Consider the following 21147-nt stretch of genomic DNA (forward strand, 5'->3'; position numbering starts at 1 on the left):
GGAAATCATGGAGGGGTCTGAAATTGTCATCGTAGGTGCATGTCCACTGTGAGAGACATTATCTAAAAAAAAAAAAAATCCAGAAATCACAATATATGATTTTTTAACTATTTATTTGTATGATACAGCTGCAAATAAGTATTTGAACACCAGTCTATCAGCTAGAATTCTGACCCTCAAAGACCTGTTAGTCTGCCTTTAAAATGTCTACCTCCACTCCATTTATTATCCTAAATTAGATGCACCTGTTTGAGGTCGTTAGCTGCATAAAGACACCTGTCCACCCCATACAATCAGTAAGAATACAACTACTAACATGGCCAAGACCAAAGAGCTGTCCAAAGACACTAGAGACAAAATTGTACACCTCCACAAGGCTGGAAAGGGCTACGGGGAAATTGCCAAGCAGCTTGGTGAAAAAAGGTCCACTGTTGGAGCAATCATTAGGAAATGGAAGAAGCTAAACATGACTGTCAATCTCCCTCGGACTGGGGCTCCATGCAAGATCTCACCTCGTGGGGTCTCAATGATCCTAAGAAAGGTGAGAAATCAGCCCAGAACTACACTGGAGGAGCTGGTCAATGAATTGAAAAGAGCTGGGACCACCGTTTCCAAGGTTACTGTTGGTAATACACTAAGACGTCATGGTTTGAAATCATGCATGGCACGGAAGGTTCCCCTGCTTAAACCAGCACATGTCAAGGCCCGTCTTAAGTTTGCCAATTGGATGATCCAGAGGATTCATGGGAGAAAGTCATGTGGTCAGATGAGACCAAAATAGAACTTTTTGGTCATAATTCCACTAAGCGTGTTTGGAGGAAGAAGAATGATGAGTACCATCCCAAGAACACCATCCCTACTGTGAAGCATGGGGGTGGTAGCATCATGCTTTGGGGGTGTTTTTCTGCACATGGGACAGGGCGACTGCACTGTATTAAGGAGAGGATGACCGGGGCCATGTATTGCGAAATTTTGGGGAACAACCTCCTTCCCTCAGTTAGAGCATTGAAGATGGGTCGAGGCTGGGTCTTCCAACATGACAATGACCTGAAGCACACAGCCAGGATAACCAAGGAGTGGCTCTGTAAGAAGCATATCAAGGTTCTGGCGTGGCCTAGCCAGTCTCCAGACCTAAACCCAATAGAGAATCTTTGGAGGGAGCTCAAACTCTGTGTTTCTCAGCGACAGCCCAGAAACCTGACTGATCTAGAGAAGATCTGTGTGGAGGAGTGGGCCAAAATCCCTCCTGCAGTGTGTGCAAACCTGGTGAAAAACTACAGGAAACGCTTGACCTCTGTAATTGCAAACAAAGGCTACTGTACCAAATATTAACATTGATTTTCTCAGGTGTTCAAATACTTATTTGCAGCTGTATCATACAAATAAATAGTTAAAAAATCATACATTGTGATTTCTGGATTTTTTTTTTTAGATTATGTCTCTCACAGTGGACATGCACCTAAGATGACAATTTCAGACCCCTCCATGATTTCTAAGTGGGAGAACTTGCAAAATAGCAGGGTGTTCAAATACTTATTTTCCTCACTATATATATATATAGATAGATAGATAGATAGATAGATAGATAGATAGATAGATAGATAGATAGATAGATAGATAGATAGATAGATAGAAAACATTTGCTTACTTCTGCTCTTAATCTTTTCTTTCTTCATGTTCAGCTTCTCCACTGTGAATCTCTTCTCATCTGGCTTGATCAACACTGAATTTTCCCAGCTAAGGAGAATAACATTAAACACTCATGATGACTGCAAAATTATAATTTTCTGTATGTCTACAGAACATAACCTTCATAATGAACTGACAGAAATGGCTAAAAAAGTCTAATATTTAACTCTTACACAGTCAGGGTCCAATCAATCTGCTTCAATGATTCCTTCAGGGACTTATCTAACATGAATCCATCTCTGGAATTTATCCTGAAAAAGATTTTAAAAATGAACTACATTAATTCTACTACTATAAAAGCTTCTGGTTTATTGTGCTCAATGACTGCTAGGGAAAACCTAGTTATGATGATAATTAGTATGAGTAATCAAATGGAAAACAAACTTAAGATATTTTTGTAATTTTCACAATAGTAATAAGAAAACATCATAAAACCTTTGTGAATGCTCAGATACTGCAGTTACCTGAGTTCAGTCAGGCTGGGACAGGCCTGGATGAGGGACAGGATTTCAGGGGCAAATGTGTAACTCAGATGTAAACCATCAAGACAGAGTTTTTTCAAATCAGGCAGTGATTTCAGGAACACCAACACACTAGGTTCCTCTCCCACAAAAACGCTAAACAACACAAAACCCAGATGAAGTAGTAAATGTGACATGCTGGTTCTCAGGCTCAAAGCTTAGATAATATACATGCTTTTATTTTTTATGAATAAAAATAAAAAAGACATTAATCTAATAAACACCTAATAAATCTACCAACTGATCATGATGTAAGATCTTTAACAGGATAGTTTACTCAAAAATGAAAATTCTCTCATCATTTACTCAACCTCATTTCACTGCAAACCCATAAGACTTTCATTTACCTCTGAAACATATACAGTGATATGCATAAGTTTAGGCATGCTAAAGTTGACTAAAAAGAAGAATAAAAAATCATCTTTTGGAAATTGAACTTAATGCCTTAATTTAAAAAATTAGGAAAAATCCAACCTTTAAGGACACCAATTTTCTTTGTGAATGAATAATGTATCGTAAATAAATAAATATTCTTCCTTAAAATACAAGGTGCATAAGTTTGGACACCCCTATGTTAAATTCCCATAGAGGCAGGCAGATTTTTATTTTTAAGTATTTTTTTATTTATTTTCAATTTAGGATACTATGCATCCTGATAAAGTTCCCTTGGCCTTTGGAATTAAAATAGCCCCACATGGGGCTATTTTAATTCCAAAGGCCAAGGGAACTTTATCAGGATGCATAGTATCCTAAATTTTTAAAAAAAAACTTAAAAATAAAAATCTGCCTGCCTCTATGGGAATTTAACATAGGGGTGTCCAAACTTATGCACCCTGTATTTTAAGGAAGAACATTTATTTATTTACGATACATTATTCATTCACAAAGAAAATTGGTGTCCTTAAAGGTTGGATTTTTCCTAATTTTTTAAATTAAGGCATTAAGTTCAATTTCCAAAAGATGATTTTTTATTCCTCTTTTTAGTCAACTTTAGCATGGGTGCCTAAACTTATGCATAGCACTGTATGTCGAACAAAGCCTTATAGCTTTGCAACACCACAAGGGTGAGTAAATAATAATTTCTGGGTGCACTAATAATTTAAATATATTTTTGATAGTAAATAGCAGCCATTCTTAAGGGGGTTTATCTGAAAAGAAAGGATGCAGTTTCCACTCACAAATGTCGATAACTGTACAACTGTACAACAGAGTTGATGGTGGAAACCACTGAGCTTGGACAGGTTAGAGTCAATGATGTGATCACTGATCTGCTAAAAGACAACCTGAAGCATTCACAGATATAAACATCAGTATAGGTTTATAATAATCATCAGGTGGTAGGATGAGACTGCAATTTTGTGTGTGAAAACTGAAGAGCGTTTCATACGTGAAGTCTTCATCTCTGACTGACACAGTGATCTGTGTCTCTGGGAAAAATCCACTTTCATGGGTTTCAGGCTTCTGTATACTGGCAAAATTGAATGAGTGTATTTCATTATCAGATATAACATAAACTTGATTAAATATAGAGAATAACTGAATATGACAATAAGTACAATTGTAATCTAAAATTAATTATACATTACTTGAGTTTATGCAGAATCTTCCCTTTACCAGCAGCTGAGATCAAACCATCAACATTGTCTGAAATGTGATCCATCATCAACCTATGAAAGTAAAAAAAAAGACAGTATATCGGATTTGATCTTCATTACACACACGGGTAATTCTGGGATTGTGTGTGTTTGCAGTGATTCAGACTAAAGTATGGGAGTTTTTTTTTTTTTTTTTTTTTTTTAAGTTTTGACTCAGCATTTTCTCTCACTCCGGTCTGGTTCAGAAAAGTGATTCTCAGTGACTGTGGAGTAAGAAGTGTGTGGTAAAAAACAAATCAATATCACACAATAATGACTGCTGTAATACTGAATATCAGATTACACTTGAATTGATTACACTTGGCTGAATCACTGTGCTCATATTCAGCACTATACAGCACTCTTGCTTGTGTGATATATTGAATAAGTATTGAAACAGATACAATTTACATTTAGAGCTCCAAGAGAAGTGAATGTATTGAAATTGCTGTAAATAAAATGTAAATGCTGTAAAATGTCATGTGTTGATGACGTGTCAGAAAAGGCACAAAGTTTCGCTCACCACAGCTCTTTACAGCGGTACAGTTCAGGCTGAAGCATCTTCAGATCATCAGATGTTACATGGAGTTTCAGGTTTCTGATGTGTTCACAGCACTGTAAACAGTACTTCAACACCCAACAGTCTGTCCTTTTCAGTGGAATATTTGACAGATCTATCGAAATCAAACCTTCCAAAACTTTCCCAACGAAGCTCTTCTCATGGAGCTCATAGAGACAATGGAGAATGAACAGCATGTGTTCATTTTGAAATCTCTGTGAGCACTGATTGATCCATTCCTTAATCTGGGATTCTGTGTTGATAGAGACGGCCATGTTGTGCTTTTCAAAGAATGAAGGGATCCATTCTTTCTTACAGAGACCACAGAGGAACAGAATCACAGGCTGCAGCCACTCTGAATGTCTAACTTCTGCATCTGTCATTGAAAAGTCTCTATCAGACCAACAGGACAGAGTCCATCCTCTCTCTACAGTGTGAAGCAGCTCTCTCACTTTCCTCTGGGACTCTTCTTCATCCAGAAGGACATAGTACAGAGCGGTGAAAAACTCCTGAAAGCTGAGATGCATGAATTTGAACATCGTCTCCTGGTGGATTCTTCTCTTAATGAGGAAATTGCACAGGAATGGATTGCCATCAGGGTCTGAAACAGTTTCATTCACACTTTTCTCATCAAACAAGACCTGATGTTCCAGCATCCCTCTCTCTGCCAGCTGACCCAGACTCCTCAGCAGGGTCGGGACGGACTGACTCAAACCCTGGCAGTGATGCTTCAGTAGAGTGGACACAAAGTCAACGTAGATGGAGGTGGTGGTTTCCAGTCCACTTGTTACATTTGCACCAACTCTGAACATCTCACTGATGATCCAGCAGATAACAGGTTTGGAACAGGCAGTGAGGAGGGTTTCATTTGCTCTCACACAGTCAAATTCTTTCCTGAAGAACTTCTGGAAGTACTCGTCCACCTGACTTGCAGAAAAGCCCATGATCTCAGTGAAACGCTGTTGTCCTTTCAGCATCTTGTTCACAGTGTTCTTAGATCTGGTGGTGACCAGCAGTGTGGACTCAGGGATGAGGTACCTTCTCATTAGGCCACAAAGAATGACCTCAGGTGGGGCTTTCTGAAGCGGATGTCTGATGTTCTGAAGATAAATGTCCTGTGTGAGTCTCAGCTCATCAAATCCATCAATGATGAAAAGCACCTTCATTGGTGACTGTAACATCTGTGAGATCTGATCAGATGTTAAACTGCAGCTGTAGCTCAAGAGCTCAATTAAGTTCATCTCCTCAGAAATACACATCAGCTCTTCACACCTCAGATAGAAAACTAGACCAAAACGTCTAGAGTATAACCTTTCAGATGCCCAGTCCAACATGATCTTCTGTGCTATGAAGGATTTGCCACTGCCAGAGTCGCCTTGGAGAATAACGGTCATTAAACCGCCTGTCTGAAATAACATATCAACGCTGATGTTCTTAAAGCTGCCTTTTTTCTTCTTCTGAATGATCAGTGGTTCAGTATACAGGACATGCAATGACTCTTCTTTACCAGACAGGAAGCTCCATTCACTCTCATACTTCTGTATGATTGACAGCTTATATTGATGTAAAGTCCTTTGAGATTCTAAAAGAAAACCAGTTGATTAAACAACAAAATGTAATGTCATACAGTAATCAACTTTCAATCAACAGAGAACAACTTACTATTGCACTATACATACTGTTTAAAAAAAAAATTGTAAAATCATTAAAATATTATTATTAAAAAAAATATATATTTCATTTTGTGGTTTGATGAGATTCTCTAAACTCTAAAGAATGCTGTCAATAATAATAAGCTGTACCAGTAACTGAAAACATACTGGAGCATGTTCTCTCCCAATACACAACAGTCACTAATGTGAACAAGGCCTTTGGGTGTTCAGTGTTCTTCAATTGGTCATCCAATAGTACTATTTTTTTTTGTACTTTTTTTTTTTTCAATCGGAGCAGTGTTCTAATTTGTAAATTGAAATATGGGCCTACCTTCAGCCTCAAACAGGCGGCTTGGAGTTGGAGAGCAGTAGGGACTATCCTGCAGGAAAACCAGTTCATTAAATGAGCTTGAGATTGATTAAAAGCTTGTCACGTGTAATCAACAGAAAATAACAAAAGATTATATTATACTTATAAAATATTGTAAATTAATTAAATATTAATATTAAATTATATTTCCATTTATAGAATATGACCTCAAAGGTGTTATTTTTAAATATATATATATATATATATATATATATATGTAAACCTTTTTGTTTTGTCAACTCAAGATTTAAACTATAAACCCTAAAACATGTTGTCAATAGATCACAGGCTCCTCAGGTATATACGAGTTCGGTGTCACTGTATAAACTCAAATTTCAAATTTATACAACTACTTGAAAAATCACTTGGAAAATTCTCTTCCCATACTATTTATTAGTACGTTTTTGCTTTTAAATTATTATTCTAAAATCTTTTTGCAGACTGGTAGGTGGTTTATGAAAATAAAACACATGAAATCAGATTTTATGAACATGTTAAGCAGATAAAGTACAAGAATTGTACAGTGTTATATGACCTTTCTTCCATTTCCAAACTGTAGTGATGAAAACACATGATGTGAAATTGGAAGTACAGTGATGTGAAATACACTTGTGGAAAGTGAAGTGTTTTTCCAACATATTAGGTCATAGAGATGAAGTGGCATTTCACCCATATTAACAAATAGAATGCCTTATAATTAAATAATTTAACTGTAATAATGTAATTACAACTGAAGTGTCTAGAATTTTATTTGGGATTACCAGTTAACAAAATCATGTAATTGGTCTAAATGGAAGCTAAGCAATTAAGGATGAAGCCAACATCTGAAAAAATATTCCACATGAGGAACAGGACCTCTGAAACAATAATCATGCAGAAAAGAGGGGGGCAAGCACACAACACAACACAACACAACACAACACAACACGCATAAAAAGTCATTTCTGTTGTGCCTTTCGACACAGATTATCCACATGCACCTCACATGAAAGTTTATCATCAATAAGCAAACCTAAGTATTGTACAAAGCAACCTATCTAATCGGCTCGTTGTTAATCATGATTGATGAGTGGTTGCCTAAAAATCATTTCCTCTGTTTTTCTAACATTATTTACAAGACTGTGTTCTTTACTCCATGTAACAAAGTAAGCAGAGTTATTAAAAGTAGAGCTCAAATCAAGCAAGAACAACCTGGCTTAAACCTTAGGATCCTCTAGGATCCAGATGTTTTAAAGCATGATGCACCACAGTAAGGATAGCATCATCAGTGTTCCTGTTGACTTGGTAGGCAAACTGATAAGGATCAAGATGGTCTTAACTATGATCCTCTCCAAACACTTCATCACAATGCAGGTTAAGGCGACGGGGCAATAGTCGTTATACTCTTGAGGACTATAGGTCTTTTTTGAATCGGTATAATAATTGATTTTTTCCAAATATCTGGAATAATATGTAAATCATTAGACCTCTGAAAAATATACAAAATTTGTGATTTTAATATGCAAATGACACATTTCTGAACGCTTTACAGAAATTTGCTGTTGGTGTATTAGCCTAAAACAACATGCTCGCCAGATTGTTTTTCTAAATAGCCCTATGTTGTTAGAAATGACTGTTTACCAGGTATGCGGCGCATCCCATGCAACAAGAGATTAACACCAGGGCTCCAGACTAACTTTTCCACAAATTGCACTGGTGCTACCAACTTTCTCAGTTGGTCGCATCTTTTTTTTTTTTTTTTGCCTAAATGCCATGGGATTAATCAATACATGCTGATGAATAGTGGTCTTAATCTGCATACCCAAGTTTTGCACTGATGTAAAAAGACCTCATGTTAGCAAAATGTTTTAATCTTATAACTCTAAAAAAAAAAAAAACTAGGTTGCGGATTCGCATTCAAATTAGGCTACATGCTTGCGTCGACTTCACTGTAGCCTAGATGGCCCTGCTTCCTTTCCGTGAGTTCTGACCGAAAAATGGAAAATATCTAGCGCTTCCGTTTCAGAGTCCCTGTTTCATGTTTGTTAGCCCAGGACATTTTACAAATCCAGACCAAACGATGTTCTACGGCCATGTCCGGAATAAAGAGTAGCCTATCCATGTCAGAGTAAGATTTAGGATTTTGACCATATACATGCATCGCAGTCACAGACCGTATCAACATCAGTGAGCTAAACTTATTGTATTTCGCCACAGGGTGTCACTGTGGCCTCAACCCTTCGCCTTCGCTTACTCTGAGTTTGATTGCTATGTCTGAGGTAAACCACGCCCTCCTCATTACCCTACACAGGAAGAAATGTAGGAAGAAATAAATAAATGTAGAAATACATAAATGTATAAAAAAATAAATGTATAAATAAATGTATAAATGAATAAATGTATTTAAAAAAAAGAATAAATAAATAAATAAATATGGAAAAAAATAAATATATACATGGCCTAAATAAGGAAATAAATGTATAAATAATTATTTATTTTCGGTTTTTTTGCTTTTCTATGTATATTTATTTATTATATATATATCACTGATTCTTGAGAGTCGGGACAAAACACGTTTTAAAAAACTTTTTTAAAAAAATACACACTATATCAATTAGAGTTATATGTTTCTACAGAGAAAGGTCTTAGCTATTTAACCATGTAAAGCAGGGGTGTCAAACTCAGTTCCTGGAGGGCCACAGCCCTGCAGAGTTTAGCTTCAACCCTAATTAAACACACCTGATCAGCTAATCAAGTCCTTCAGGCTTATTTGAAAACTGCAGGTGTGTGTGTGTTGAAGCAGGGTTGGAACAAAACTGTGTAGGGCTGTGGCCCTCCAGGAACTGAGTTTGACACCTGTGATGTAAAGGAACAGGTTCTAAATAAAAACACATTTTTAACAAATAAACATGTTTCCCTTCAGAACTGGATTTGTGTCAACTCCGTCAGACACACTAAAAAGTATACAATTTAAATTCTTCAAATCCAACAAGAATCTAAAGTTCTAAAGTATATTGTAATAGTGTTTAGTTACTCTGATATGTAAAAAAATCCAATATATAAACTTAAGTTGTGATTTCACACTATTCTGAAAACTCAGATTTCTAAATATTTGCATTTTCAAACTTTGATTTTAATTTCAATATTGTAAAACAAATTCCGTAAATAGATAAAACATAAGAGGATGTAGATCAGATGGTCCTTTATTACAAAAACAACATAAACTGAAGGAAGAATATTTTTTTTCCCCAAAAAATTAACAAAAACATTCATACATCCAACACTGTTGACGAAGATCTGACGGTGTTGACGGAAAAACTGACGGTGTTGACGGAAAAACTGATGGTGTTGACAAAAAATGTTTTAATGTTTTACCTCAGATTTGTGAAATGTTCACCTGTTTGTCATGATATGTTCTGACAATAAAGAGTAGTTTAAAACCACAATTAACGCTCTGTTTTCTACAACTTTCACTTAGGAGCAAAAATCTGCCTTTAAACTTGAAATAAAGATTTGACATTTATCGTGATAATTATCGATATTGACTGATATAAAAAAAATGTATAATGATAATTTTTTTTGGCCATATCGCTCAGCCCTACACTGGCTTCTCATATCTCTATCTCTGTCTCTACATATAAATATATATATTAAAGTGCTGGCAAAGTTACACGTTACAAAATAATAAGCAGACCACTGCCTGCCCATTATCTACAAGTCAGATGCGTATGGTTAAATAATGTAATGCATGCTATGTATGAGCATTTATGTGTAAATAAAACCCTGAAATAACAGTTTAACCCTTCACTATATTCACAAATAATATAATATTTGCACATTAAGAGGTTATTGGTGGATTTGTCAACTCCGTCAGCTTACAGGTCAACTCCGTCAGACATAGAACCTGACGGAGTTGACGTCTGACGGAGTTGACGTAAGGGCATGTATTTTCCTGCCAAAATTTGTATTGTACACTGCGGCTAGGTAGTTTTTCCTCAGTTGCTAGCTGTCCCAATAACCTCACTAAAATGCTTAAATTCGGTCCACTATGGTTTTAAAAAAAGTATCTTAACAGAAAGATGGTATTGACATGGTGCAGCTGTGACCATAGGAATATTGACATTGTTTGTCAAAAATATAAAAAAATGTCAAATATACCAGAGCATGTGTGGTAGTGCTGCATTCACCACAGGCAGGGAGATGAAAAGGGGTCCTCAGGGATATAGCTGACCATGCTATTTCCTGATTTAAAGAGCTTTATGAAAAAATCTGACGGAGTTGACAGAAACTGAGGACACAACTTTAATAGGCAGATTTTTATGGAAAATATTGTTTGATGTTCACATAATGCATTGTTTTTTATATTTATACCCCTTATTTTTATTTGATATATATGTTTTCACAATTGTAGAGTTTTTTTTTAAGTTTTTTGGGATGTTAATATTGTGACCTCTTGCTGAGGACAAGTGCAATAACATGGACCTTCTAACCACAGACCATACATTTAAACAAATTTTCCCCAAAAAGATAAAAAAGTTTATTCTAAAAATCAGATATATACAATTCCTTTAGATGTAACTTTGTAAGTATGTCAATCATGATGAATTTCTTAATTTTTAGCTATAAATTAGACTTTTCTTTGTGGGACATGTTTTGTCCCGACTCTCAAGAATCAGTGATATACATTTTTTCTTTTTTTACATTTATTTGTATATTTCTTTATGTATTTATTTGTTTTTAATATTGGCAGCTTTGGAATTCCATACAACACAAGTTAAATGCGTCTCATCCCTCATCCAATGGCGAGCTCGATTGACGCTGTGTGCTTCAAGATTCTGACGCAAGTGCTAAGATTCTGATTGGCCAAGAGAAAAAGTGCTAAGATTCCGATTAGCCCAGAGAAATGTCAATTATAAGAATTATCCAATAATGTTTCGCAATTCTAGCCTGCATGGCAGTTACTGTGAGTAACAGATAGATTAGATAGCACAGATAGATAGTGCCTAGTATAATGATAACCAGTTTAGGGGTCTTCCCTATTTTCCCAATATTATAAAAAATACTATTGTATTTGAAGGATAGAATTTGAAGAAAACGGTAAAATATATACGTTTTATTTTTAAAATGTTTTGTCAGTGACGCGCTGAGTCAGACAATTATTTACACTGCAAAAAAATGAGGCCTGTTTCCATAAAAAATATATAAACCATCCTAAAATGTGTTTACCTTATAGGCAAAATTGCATAAATCTGATTTGCTTAAAGCAATTAAAAATAGCCTACTATTTGGCCAGTGAAAAATATTGAGAATTACTCTTCTCTGAAATGTATTTGATTTATTTTTTTGGAAAATAAGGCAAGAATACTGCATGATTTTTAGTAATGTAATGTGACGGCACATAGTCCTTATTTCATATTTTCCTAATGTCTTGTGTTAAACATGGTATCACATGGATGGGAATATGCACTGAAATGATATGCAGATGATGTTATGCATAGTAAAAAAAGAGGCGTTATAAGTTCCATTTATAGTTATTTTGGAAAGTAGATGCATGTACGCACATCTTCCACTGACTGGGTTTTATAAAGGTCATTTTGCGCAGGTTATGGCGCAAAATCTAGCTTTTGTGTGTAGGCCACTAGGCCTACATACACTTTTAGTATGAAATCTACGGAAGGTTTTAAACATAAGGCCCCAGATCTCAATCCAACTGAACTGCTATGGGAGGACTTTCAGGTGGGCCATACATTTAAGAAACTCTACAAAATCACAGTTAAAAAGATTCTGTATGAAATAATGGGCCAAAAAATGTCTCCAAGCTGATTTAAGAGACTGTCAGACAACTTTATAAAATGTCAAAAGGAGAAATACAAGTAAGTGTACTTTTTTCAACAGAAGACAAATTTAATATGTTGATTAAAAGATTTCAGATTTTTATATTTATATTTATTTGTTAAATTATATCACCATTTCCCATCAGTACTGTCCAAATAAATTTCCAGTATCGATATGCTCACATTTGTGACAGTTGTCGTTTCAAAAGACAGAGATACACACAAAACACTGGTTAAGAATGAATACACCTTATTCATTACGCCTCAGTGTATTATTGTGTCATTACACCAAATATACGACATAAAATCCCTTTTACTTACATCAGAGAGGTTCACGGGTGACACCAATCTGGATTGCTCACCTTGAAAACAATTAAAGTTCATGTCAGGTGGACTAAGGATGAATTATAAAGCAGTGTGAAGACTGTCTAATATGGATTTAGTAGAAAGTCTGAAATGAGCTTTAAAGGAATAGTTAACCCAAAAATGAAAATTCTGTAATTTACTCTATTATGATATATATCTATACTGATATGATTTAATATATCTATTATGGTCAATTATATTTCTGAAACAGAAGCACATGCTTTCCTCTATGGGATATTATCATATTTACGTGAATTGTCTTACAGTTGTGTAAGGTAAATAGTCCATCTTAAACTTACCCTCTAAGATTGGTCTCCAGTCTCTTTCCTTCGAGGGCACATCCTCTGAATCTGAATCTGAACACAGCATGATATTTCCTGAGAAAAAAGATTTTTAAGACATACACACAGGTCAGCTGGACTGAGAACAGCAGTGAAAAGTGTCAAGCTACAGCAAATTCAGCTTTTGAGTTCAATCAAGTTGAGTAGGATATCAAGAGTCATTGTGGGGGCTATATATTAATAAAGTTTTTAACCTAAAACAGTTGCTCTTAATCCTGGTCCTAAGGATCTCACTGCACATTTTGTATGTTTTTATTATCTCACACAGTTCATACTATGGAGATCTCTCTAAACTCTTTCCCTGCCAGTATTTAAAAATAAAAAAGGTTACAGCATTTTTTATCTTTTTCACAAAACTTTCATGGCCCCTGGAATATTTTGTTGTATGATCATCTGAAAATGCAATTTAACGAGTTTGTTTACCCATATAATCTTTAAGATATTAGGTTAAACTTATTTGGCTTGCTTTTCACTGATGATGGGCTCAATGTAGCAGCTTCAACTCGAGCTCTGATATACCCCCACAATCACTAAATATGATTACATAGGGCAAGGTACCTAAGGTGAAGGTGGAGTTTGGGGAGGTGGAGGGATGCTGGAACAGCTGAAAACGAAGAGAGGTAAGCAGCTGCTTATATACTCTGGCTGTTGATTGAAAGATTAGATGGGCAAACTCGCTCCTTACCTATGTGCGCAAGTTTCATTTAAAAAGCAACATTTTGAACAAAAAGTTGAGAAAATTGTGTTTTTGACTATGTCTGGATAGTATTCAGCAATATGATCAAAACATAGATGGAGTAGATTGCTCCCATCAACATCCCCAAAGCTTGATCAGTCAGATAACTTCTTCGGTTGACATTATATAAATGTATTCTACGTTGTGGGAGCAGCCAATTTCCCTACAGAATTAAACACAAAAACGTATTAATGCTGTGTTTCTGCTACTCGCCAGATGAAAAAAAAATGTGATTATATGCATGTAATTTTAGCGTCAACGTAATAATCAATGTACATTGTGCATCCGGGTCTGGCTGCAGACCTGCACTTGCACTCCCAGACTTGCACGCTCAGACCAGAGCCATGGAGAGATTTCTCTCTATGGCTCTGGCTCAGACACCAGCGCTTCCTCTGCAAGTGACGTCACCATAGTGTGGTTCGTGTCGGATTGAGAACATCTCCCAATATCGTTCAAAAATCGTTTCTGTAAGTATATATACATATAAATAAATATATATCGTCGCTGTCGGGCAAAAACCTTGTATGTCCAAATTTTGTCAATTTCATATTTTTTAACAAATCGATGCTATTGGTCAGTCCCCACGTGGTTCTGTTATTTTTTTTTACAAATTATTAACCAATCTAAAGTGTTGAAAATAGCTAGAGAGCAAATCTCTTAACTCCATTGGACACTTCAAAGTTCTGTCTGAGAATCCTCGTAACTACACCTCTTCTTCACTCTGTGGCGGGAGCCTCGCGGCATTTTGTCTCCCCAGGATTAAAAGTCACAACAATTAAGAAATCCTCGTCGAGCAACACGTAAAGTAAGCCTTAACTCTGATTTTATCTGTGTTAAACTATGATATCAGTTACTGATGTATTTTCTATATACATTTATATATGAAGAGTTCAGATGCAAAAGCCTCTAAATGCCATCTGAAATTTTCTTCTAGAATGATAATTTTTATCAAGCTCGTATATTTAAGTTCAGTAATTCCACTTAAATGACAATTAATAGGTCATTTTCATTGCCATTTAAGTGAAATTACTAAATTGAAATGTACAAGCTTGATAAAAATGATCATTCTAGAAGAAAATTTCAGATGGCACTTAGAGGCTTTTGCATCTGAACTCTTCATATATACTTATTACTAGGCTTATTATACGTGTGCATTGAAGGGACCTATTATGCAAAATTCACTTTTGCATGCTGTTTGGACATAAATGTGTGTTGGCAGTGTGTGTACACAACCACCCAATAATGATAAAAATCCACTCACTCCTTTTTTATTAATCCCCATAAATCATAAGCATTGTCTCCCAACAACCTGTTTTCAGAATGTCGTTTTAGTGACGTCACTAAAGCCACAGGCCCCGCCCACAAGTGTTGACAGACACTGCCGTTTTAACATAAACCCGCCCTGATCGAGTTCACAGCTAGTTCCGCCATTACTGTACTGACAAGAATGTCTCCCAAGTGTTGTAGTGTAGGTGTTGTGTGGCTGGATGTATTAATCCACATAGCTCTCTCTATTTACTCCCGAAATCTGAGGCAGCCGCTGAAGACAAGGTGGAATTATTTTGTTTTCAAAGAAAATGCTTCCTCAACTCTAACTTACTGAAATTCGTTTATGTACTTATACGCACTTCTTATACTGTGTTTACTCAGCTCTTACGGTGATTTTCTGGAGTAAAACTGACACTTCATCTTTTGTGTGATGTACAATAAACTTTATTAAAATCATCAGTATATTTTTGATCAGCATTCGTACCTGGTCTGAAACAGCAGACTTGTAGGCTATTAATAGTGGATACATACAAGCAGATGACAAATACGTTATAACCGTAATTAAACTAAACTATACCTGTTCCATTTCCATACAGCACTCCGACTCATAGGACTCTGGGTCAAAATGAACACCGTTACTGAAAGTTTCTGATATTATCATCATTCCATGAGATGAAATTGTCCTGAGAGACTGAGCGCGGGCTCATGAAGCTCCGCCCCCTGTGCCGTCCAGCAGCAGCTTATTTGCATTTAAAGGGCACACACTAAAACAGCGCGTTTTTCTGAGCACCAAAAAGTGACAATTTAAATATGCTGTAAAAAATTATCTGTTGGGTATTTTGACCTAAAATTTCACATACACACTCTGGGGACATTAGAGACTTATTGTAGGCTACATCTTGTGAAAAGGGGCATAATAGGTCACTAAATTAGGCTATTTATTTAGGATTTTGTGTCACACTAATGTCAGCTGCTCAACTCATATGTCAGTCACTACTAGCGCCACAACATGTCCCACGATAATGTCAGTGGCACGTCACAAGTTCTAGTGGCGCATACCATTCTCCACTGGCTCATACCAATGGAAACCGGTGTTCTGAGGATTTGTGCTACCAGCATAATATTCATGTGGTTTGAGGCTTTTCACGTCCATACGTTAATATCTACCCCAAACTTACCCTGTTCTTGAGCACCAGGAACCTTACCCTTAATAACTCTCTTATCTATTTGGTAACCAAGGCAATTATGGCCCTGTCCCAAATGTCACACTCCAGACTTGTGGACTTCCTCAGAGTCCACACTTTGGTGACATCATGTAGTGCAGACGGCCCTTGGCACGAGGGCGCATTGAGAGGTATTTTTGGGACAGACTCGATCTGCACGCTGGAAATAACGGTCTGGTTGTTGTTGGACAGGAGCAGGGGCGTCATGCAAGCCAAAATTCTGGGGGGGCACAATCTGAGACGTTGCAATTGTTTTCTGACCGGTGATATGGATCATGTTAGGAGAGGTCAGGGGGTTTCTCCCCCTGAAAATTTTTAAATTCTGGCTGCTAAACATACCATTTCAATGCAGTTTGGGAGGGACAGAAATACCTTAACGGAGCTAGCAGCAACCCTCCTCTATCTGAGGACTAAGTTAAAGTATCTATTTTTTCAGTTTATGTAAAAGACAGGTTGATGAAAGAACTGTTAGCTCAAATTCAAAAGCTTTTGAAGTCTACTTCATTAAAGCATGTTTACACACACACTTACTGTACACTTAGGCCTACTACACATGATTTTAAAAACAGTACCACTGCAGTTTTTATGTTATGATTTTAAATTGGTATGTGACCTAAGAACGATCTTACATTAAAGGTACATAAAGGTGCTGAGGTCTGACTTTGTGGTGCTCTGAAATTAAGTTATTTTAATATTAATATGTGATGAAGGACTTTGAAAGAAGTTTGACAGATTTCAGTGCTGAATAAGGTTTTAACACTACCCCGTTTATTTGAAAATGGTTAATATTTGACAGAAATGTAAAAAAGTAATCAAATCAAATGTAATATGTAACATTACTTTAGTAAAATCATTGAAATACGTTAAAATCATTAAATAAGGAACTTGTAAAGAGTAATTTATGAGCTAACATAAAAGCTAGTAACTTGTAACTTGTACATTTAACCTATGAACCAGACAGAAGGGCTAGCTAGCCATTGGATTTATGATTCTGGGTAACAACTGTTGCAAAACCATTCCTCAGGTGGGTGAAGGTCATGGTGGTGGGGATTAGGGAGAGGGGCTCTTAAAGTCCATTCCTCTGGGACGTCTGGTGGTAGGGCCAGCCCTGTATGTTTATTCAGAAGTGCTCATGTCAAATATTTGTGCTGTTATGGTTAAACATATTGAAAATGGCATTCACTTCTACACTAGGATGTCACGGTTCATAGATCCAATGTCTCTCTCTCGTCTCGTGCTTTGTTTGTTTACATGTGTGTGAGCGCGTGAGTGGGTGTGTCCGGCTGGTTATCACTGATCAGCGATCCAGCTGCAATCACTCATGATCAGCTGCAGTCCATCTCATCACAGTATATAAACTCACCACTTTCTCATCTCCCCTGTCAGATCGTTGTATGAAGTCCTTGTGTTGTGTCTGATCCTGTTCCCGTTCCTGTTCATCGTCTCCGTCCTGAGTTCCTGTGTTCCAGTCACCGTCTTGTGGATTCGTTTCATGTCAGGAGATTGTCGGCACTTCAGAGCACCCTGCACTTCTGTCTTCACCGTGTCTGGCCATCGAAGTCCCTGCGCCACAGCCTGCATCATCTCGGACTTTCATCGTCATCATCATCATCATTACTTTATTCTAAATAAAAGAGTTTTACTTGCACAGTGTTTCCTCGTTTCTGTCGTAACAGAACGATCTGACCAAACATGGAAACAGCGAGTAATACAGCACCATCGATGGAGGATTACATCAGTAACAGCATGGCGCGTATGGATCTTCAAGAGAAAAACCTCAACGATACTGGTCGCGCTGTTCAGGCTTTAGTGGCGCAGGTGTCCGAGCTCACCCGGCAGATCCAACAGATGCGAGCTCCCACTGCGCCACCCACACCAGCCGCTCCCCCCACACCATCGGAAGGCCCATCCCAGTCAGAGCCACGCCTACCAGTTCCAGAATCCTACTCAGGTGAACCTAATTTTTGCAGGGCTTTTCTAACCCGGTGTTCCATGCATTTCTCCCTCCAGCCCAAAACCTTCAATAATGAACGTTCCAAGATTCCCCTCAAACCCCTTACACATCAGATCGCTGTACACGCACTTAACGGACAAGAACTTCCTACCATCACTTTTGCTACTGAAGACATCACCCTCATCACATCTGGCAACCACACTGAAACCATCTCATTTTACATCCTGGACACTCCCCTTGCACCCATAGTACTTGGTCACCCCTGGCTCACCCGTCACAATCCTAAAGTGGACTGGCAGCTCAAGTCTGTGTCAGCGTGGAGCAGTCAATGTCATGAGTCTTGTCTAGTGTCTGCTTGTCCGTCTGTTTCTGTCCCTGTGTTTCAGGAGGAGCCAATGGATCTGTCTAACGTGCCCGCGGAGTGCCTGGACCTGAAGGAGGTGTTCAGTAAGTCTCGGGCTGCTTCTCTTCCTCCACATCGTCCCTATGACTGTGCCATAGACTTATTACCAGGTACTGCTCCGCCTAAAGGCAAGTTATATTCACTCTCGACACCAGAGAGGGAGGCTATGGAGAAATATATTTCTGATTCTCTAGCAACGGGGTTCATTCGTCCTTCCTCTTCACCATTGGGGGCGGGGTTCTTTTTTGTGGGGAAGAAGGATGGATCCCTGCGACCTTGTATTGACTACCGGGGGTTGAACAACATCACGGTAAAGAATACCTATCCTTTGCCGTTGATGTCTTCAGCCTTCGAGAGGTTGCAGGGAGCGTCCATCTTCACAAAATTGGATTTACGTAATGCTTATCATTTGGTCCGCATCAGGGAGGGGGATGAGTGGAAGACCGCTTTTAACACCCCCAGAGGGCACTTTGAATATTTGGTTATGCCTTTTGGGCTTTCCAACAGCCCAGCGGTCTTCCAGGCACTCGTCAATGACGTGCTGCGAGATATGATAGATCAGTTCATATATGTCTACCTGGACGACATACTGATTTTTTCTTCCTCTCTCCAGGAACACGTGCAGCACGTCCGACGAGTGCTTCAGAGGTTGCTAGAGAATGGGCTTTTTGTCAAGGCGGAGAAATGCAATTTTCATGCACAGTCTGTTCTATTCCTAGGGTACATCGTGTCGGTTGAGGGAATGCGCTTGGATCCTGAGAAGATCAAGGCTGTGGTGGATTGGCCAAGTCCAGAGTCTCGTAAGGCCCTACTGAGATTTCTGGGGTTCGCCAATTTCTACCGGCGTTTTATTCGCAACTTCAGCCAACTAGCCGCACCTCTGACTGCCTTGATCTCCCCCAGAACGACGTTCAAGTGGTCAGACGCAGCTGAGGCTGCGTTTACCAAACTGAAGGGTTGCTTCGTTTCAGCCCCCATTCTGACAACCCCTGATCCTTCACGTCAGTTCGTGGTGGAGGTTGACGCGTCAGAGGTGGGGGTAGGTGCAGTGTTATCCCAGCGTTCTCTTTCAGACGACAAGATGCACCCTTGCGCGTTTTTGTCTCATCGTCTATCTCCTGCCGAACGCAATTATGACATTGGGAACAGAGAGTTGTTGGCAGTCAAGTTAGCATTGGAGGAATGGGGGCACTGGTTAGAAGGGTCGGGGGTACCTTTTATCGTCTGGACCGATCACAAGAACTTGGAATACATTCGGACTGCTAAAAGATTGAACTCCAGGCAGGCTCGGTGGGCACTTTTTTTCGGTCGTTTTGATTTTACTCTCTCGTACCGCCCGGGTTCTAAGAACATCAAACCCGATTCTTTATCGCGTATTTTTGATCGTTCCGAACGCCCGTCTACTCCCGAGTGCATTTTACCGGAGACTCTATTCATCTCCACACTCGTAAGGGAGGTCGAATCGAAGGTCAGGAAGGCCTTAGAAGGGGTAACGCCCCCGGTCGGTTGCCCACCGAATCGTTTATTTGTGCCTGAGAGTTTACGGTCCAGCGTTATTCAGTGGGGGCATTCTTCCAATGTGGCTTGTCATCCAGGAGTCAGTCGTACTAAATTTTTAGTTAAGCAACGATTCTGGTGGCCTCTCATGGCTCGTGACATTCACAATTTTGTTTTGGCTTGCTCAGTTTGTGCCACTGGAAAGACTTCCAATCGACCCCCAGATGGGTTACTCCAACCGCTGCCGGTCCCTTCGAGACCCTGGTCCCATATCGCACTAGATTTTGTTACCGCCCTCCCACCCTCTCAGGGTCACACGGTAGTTTTGACCGTGGTGGACCGGTTCTCGAAGGCGGCCCATTTCATTCCCTTGCCCAAATTACCCTCAGCCAAGGAGACAGCGGTGATTGTCGTTGACCACGTCTTTCGGTTACATGGCCTCCCGACAGACGTGGTTTCTGACAGAGGACCCCAGTTTGTGTCCAAATTTTGGCGAGAGTTTTGTAGATTACTGGGTGCGACTGTCAGTCTGTCCTCTGGGTTTCACCCCCAGAGCAATGGCCAAACTGAGAGAGCCAACCAGGATTTGGAGAGAACGTTACGATGTTTGGTCTCCAAGAATCCTTCCTCTTGGAGTCACCAACTCTCTATGGTGGAGTACGCCCACAACACGTTGCCAGTGTCATCCATGGGCCTGTCTCCGTTTGAGTGTAGTGTAGGTTACCAGCCACCAATCTTTCCTAGTCTGGAATCCGAAGTCGCGGTCCCCTCCGCTCACGCCTTCGTCCAGAGGTGTCACCGCACATGGACTAGAGCCCGCGAGACTCTACTCCAGGTGGGGTTGCGCACCAAGGCCAAAGCCGATCGCCACCGGTCTAGGCCTCCCGTATACGTCGCTGGTCAAAAAGTGTGGCTTTCTACCAAGAACATTCCTCTCCGTTCCGTATCCAATAAGCTTGCTCCTAAATTCATTGGCCCGTTTACTGTCACCAAGATCATTAGTCCGGTGGCAGTCCGCCTCAACCTTCCTCCGGCGTACAGGAGGATTCACCCCGTCTTCCATGTGTCCAAAATTAAGCCCGTATTTCATTCTCGTATTAATCCGCCAGCCCCGGTTCCT

The 21147-nt window shown here is 38.9% G+C and overlaps 1 protein-coding gene across 1 annotated transcript in view; it reads right to left on the reverse strand.

The window, feature by feature from the left end:
- The window catches only part of LOC311291570 (NACHT, LRR and PYD domains-containing protein 1 homolog), a 66826-nt gene that overhangs the window by 39204 nt on the left and 6475 nt on the right, over window positions 1-21147 (reverse strand). The window contains exons 2-11 of the mRNA XM_084410641.1: window positions 12904-12981; window positions 12560-12600; window positions 6387-6435; window positions 4368-5985; window positions 3797-3877; window positions 3598-3678; window positions 3389-3493; window positions 2154-2306; window positions 1863-1940; window positions 1649-1737 (exon numbers count right to left, since the gene is read on the reverse strand). Coding sequence (XP_084266767.1) covers window positions 1649-1737; window positions 1863-1940; window positions 2154-2306; window positions 3389-3493; window positions 3598-3678; window positions 3797-3877; window positions 4368-5985; window positions 6387-6435; window positions 12560-12600; window positions 12904-12973 — 2365 coding nt within the window. The 5' untranslated portion in view covers window positions 12974-12981. The remainder of the gene's footprint in view (window positions 1-1648; window positions 1738-1862; window positions 1941-2153; window positions 2307-3388; window positions 3494-3597; window positions 3679-3796; window positions 3878-4367; window positions 5986-6386; window positions 6436-12559; window positions 12601-12903; window positions 12982-21147) is intronic.

This window comes from Rutilus rutilus (assembly GCF_951802725.1).
Source record: "Rutilus rutilus genome assembly, chromosome: 6".
Lineage (NCBI taxonomy): Eukaryota > Metazoa > Chordata > Actinopteri > Cypriniformes > Leuciscidae > Rutilus > Rutilus rutilus.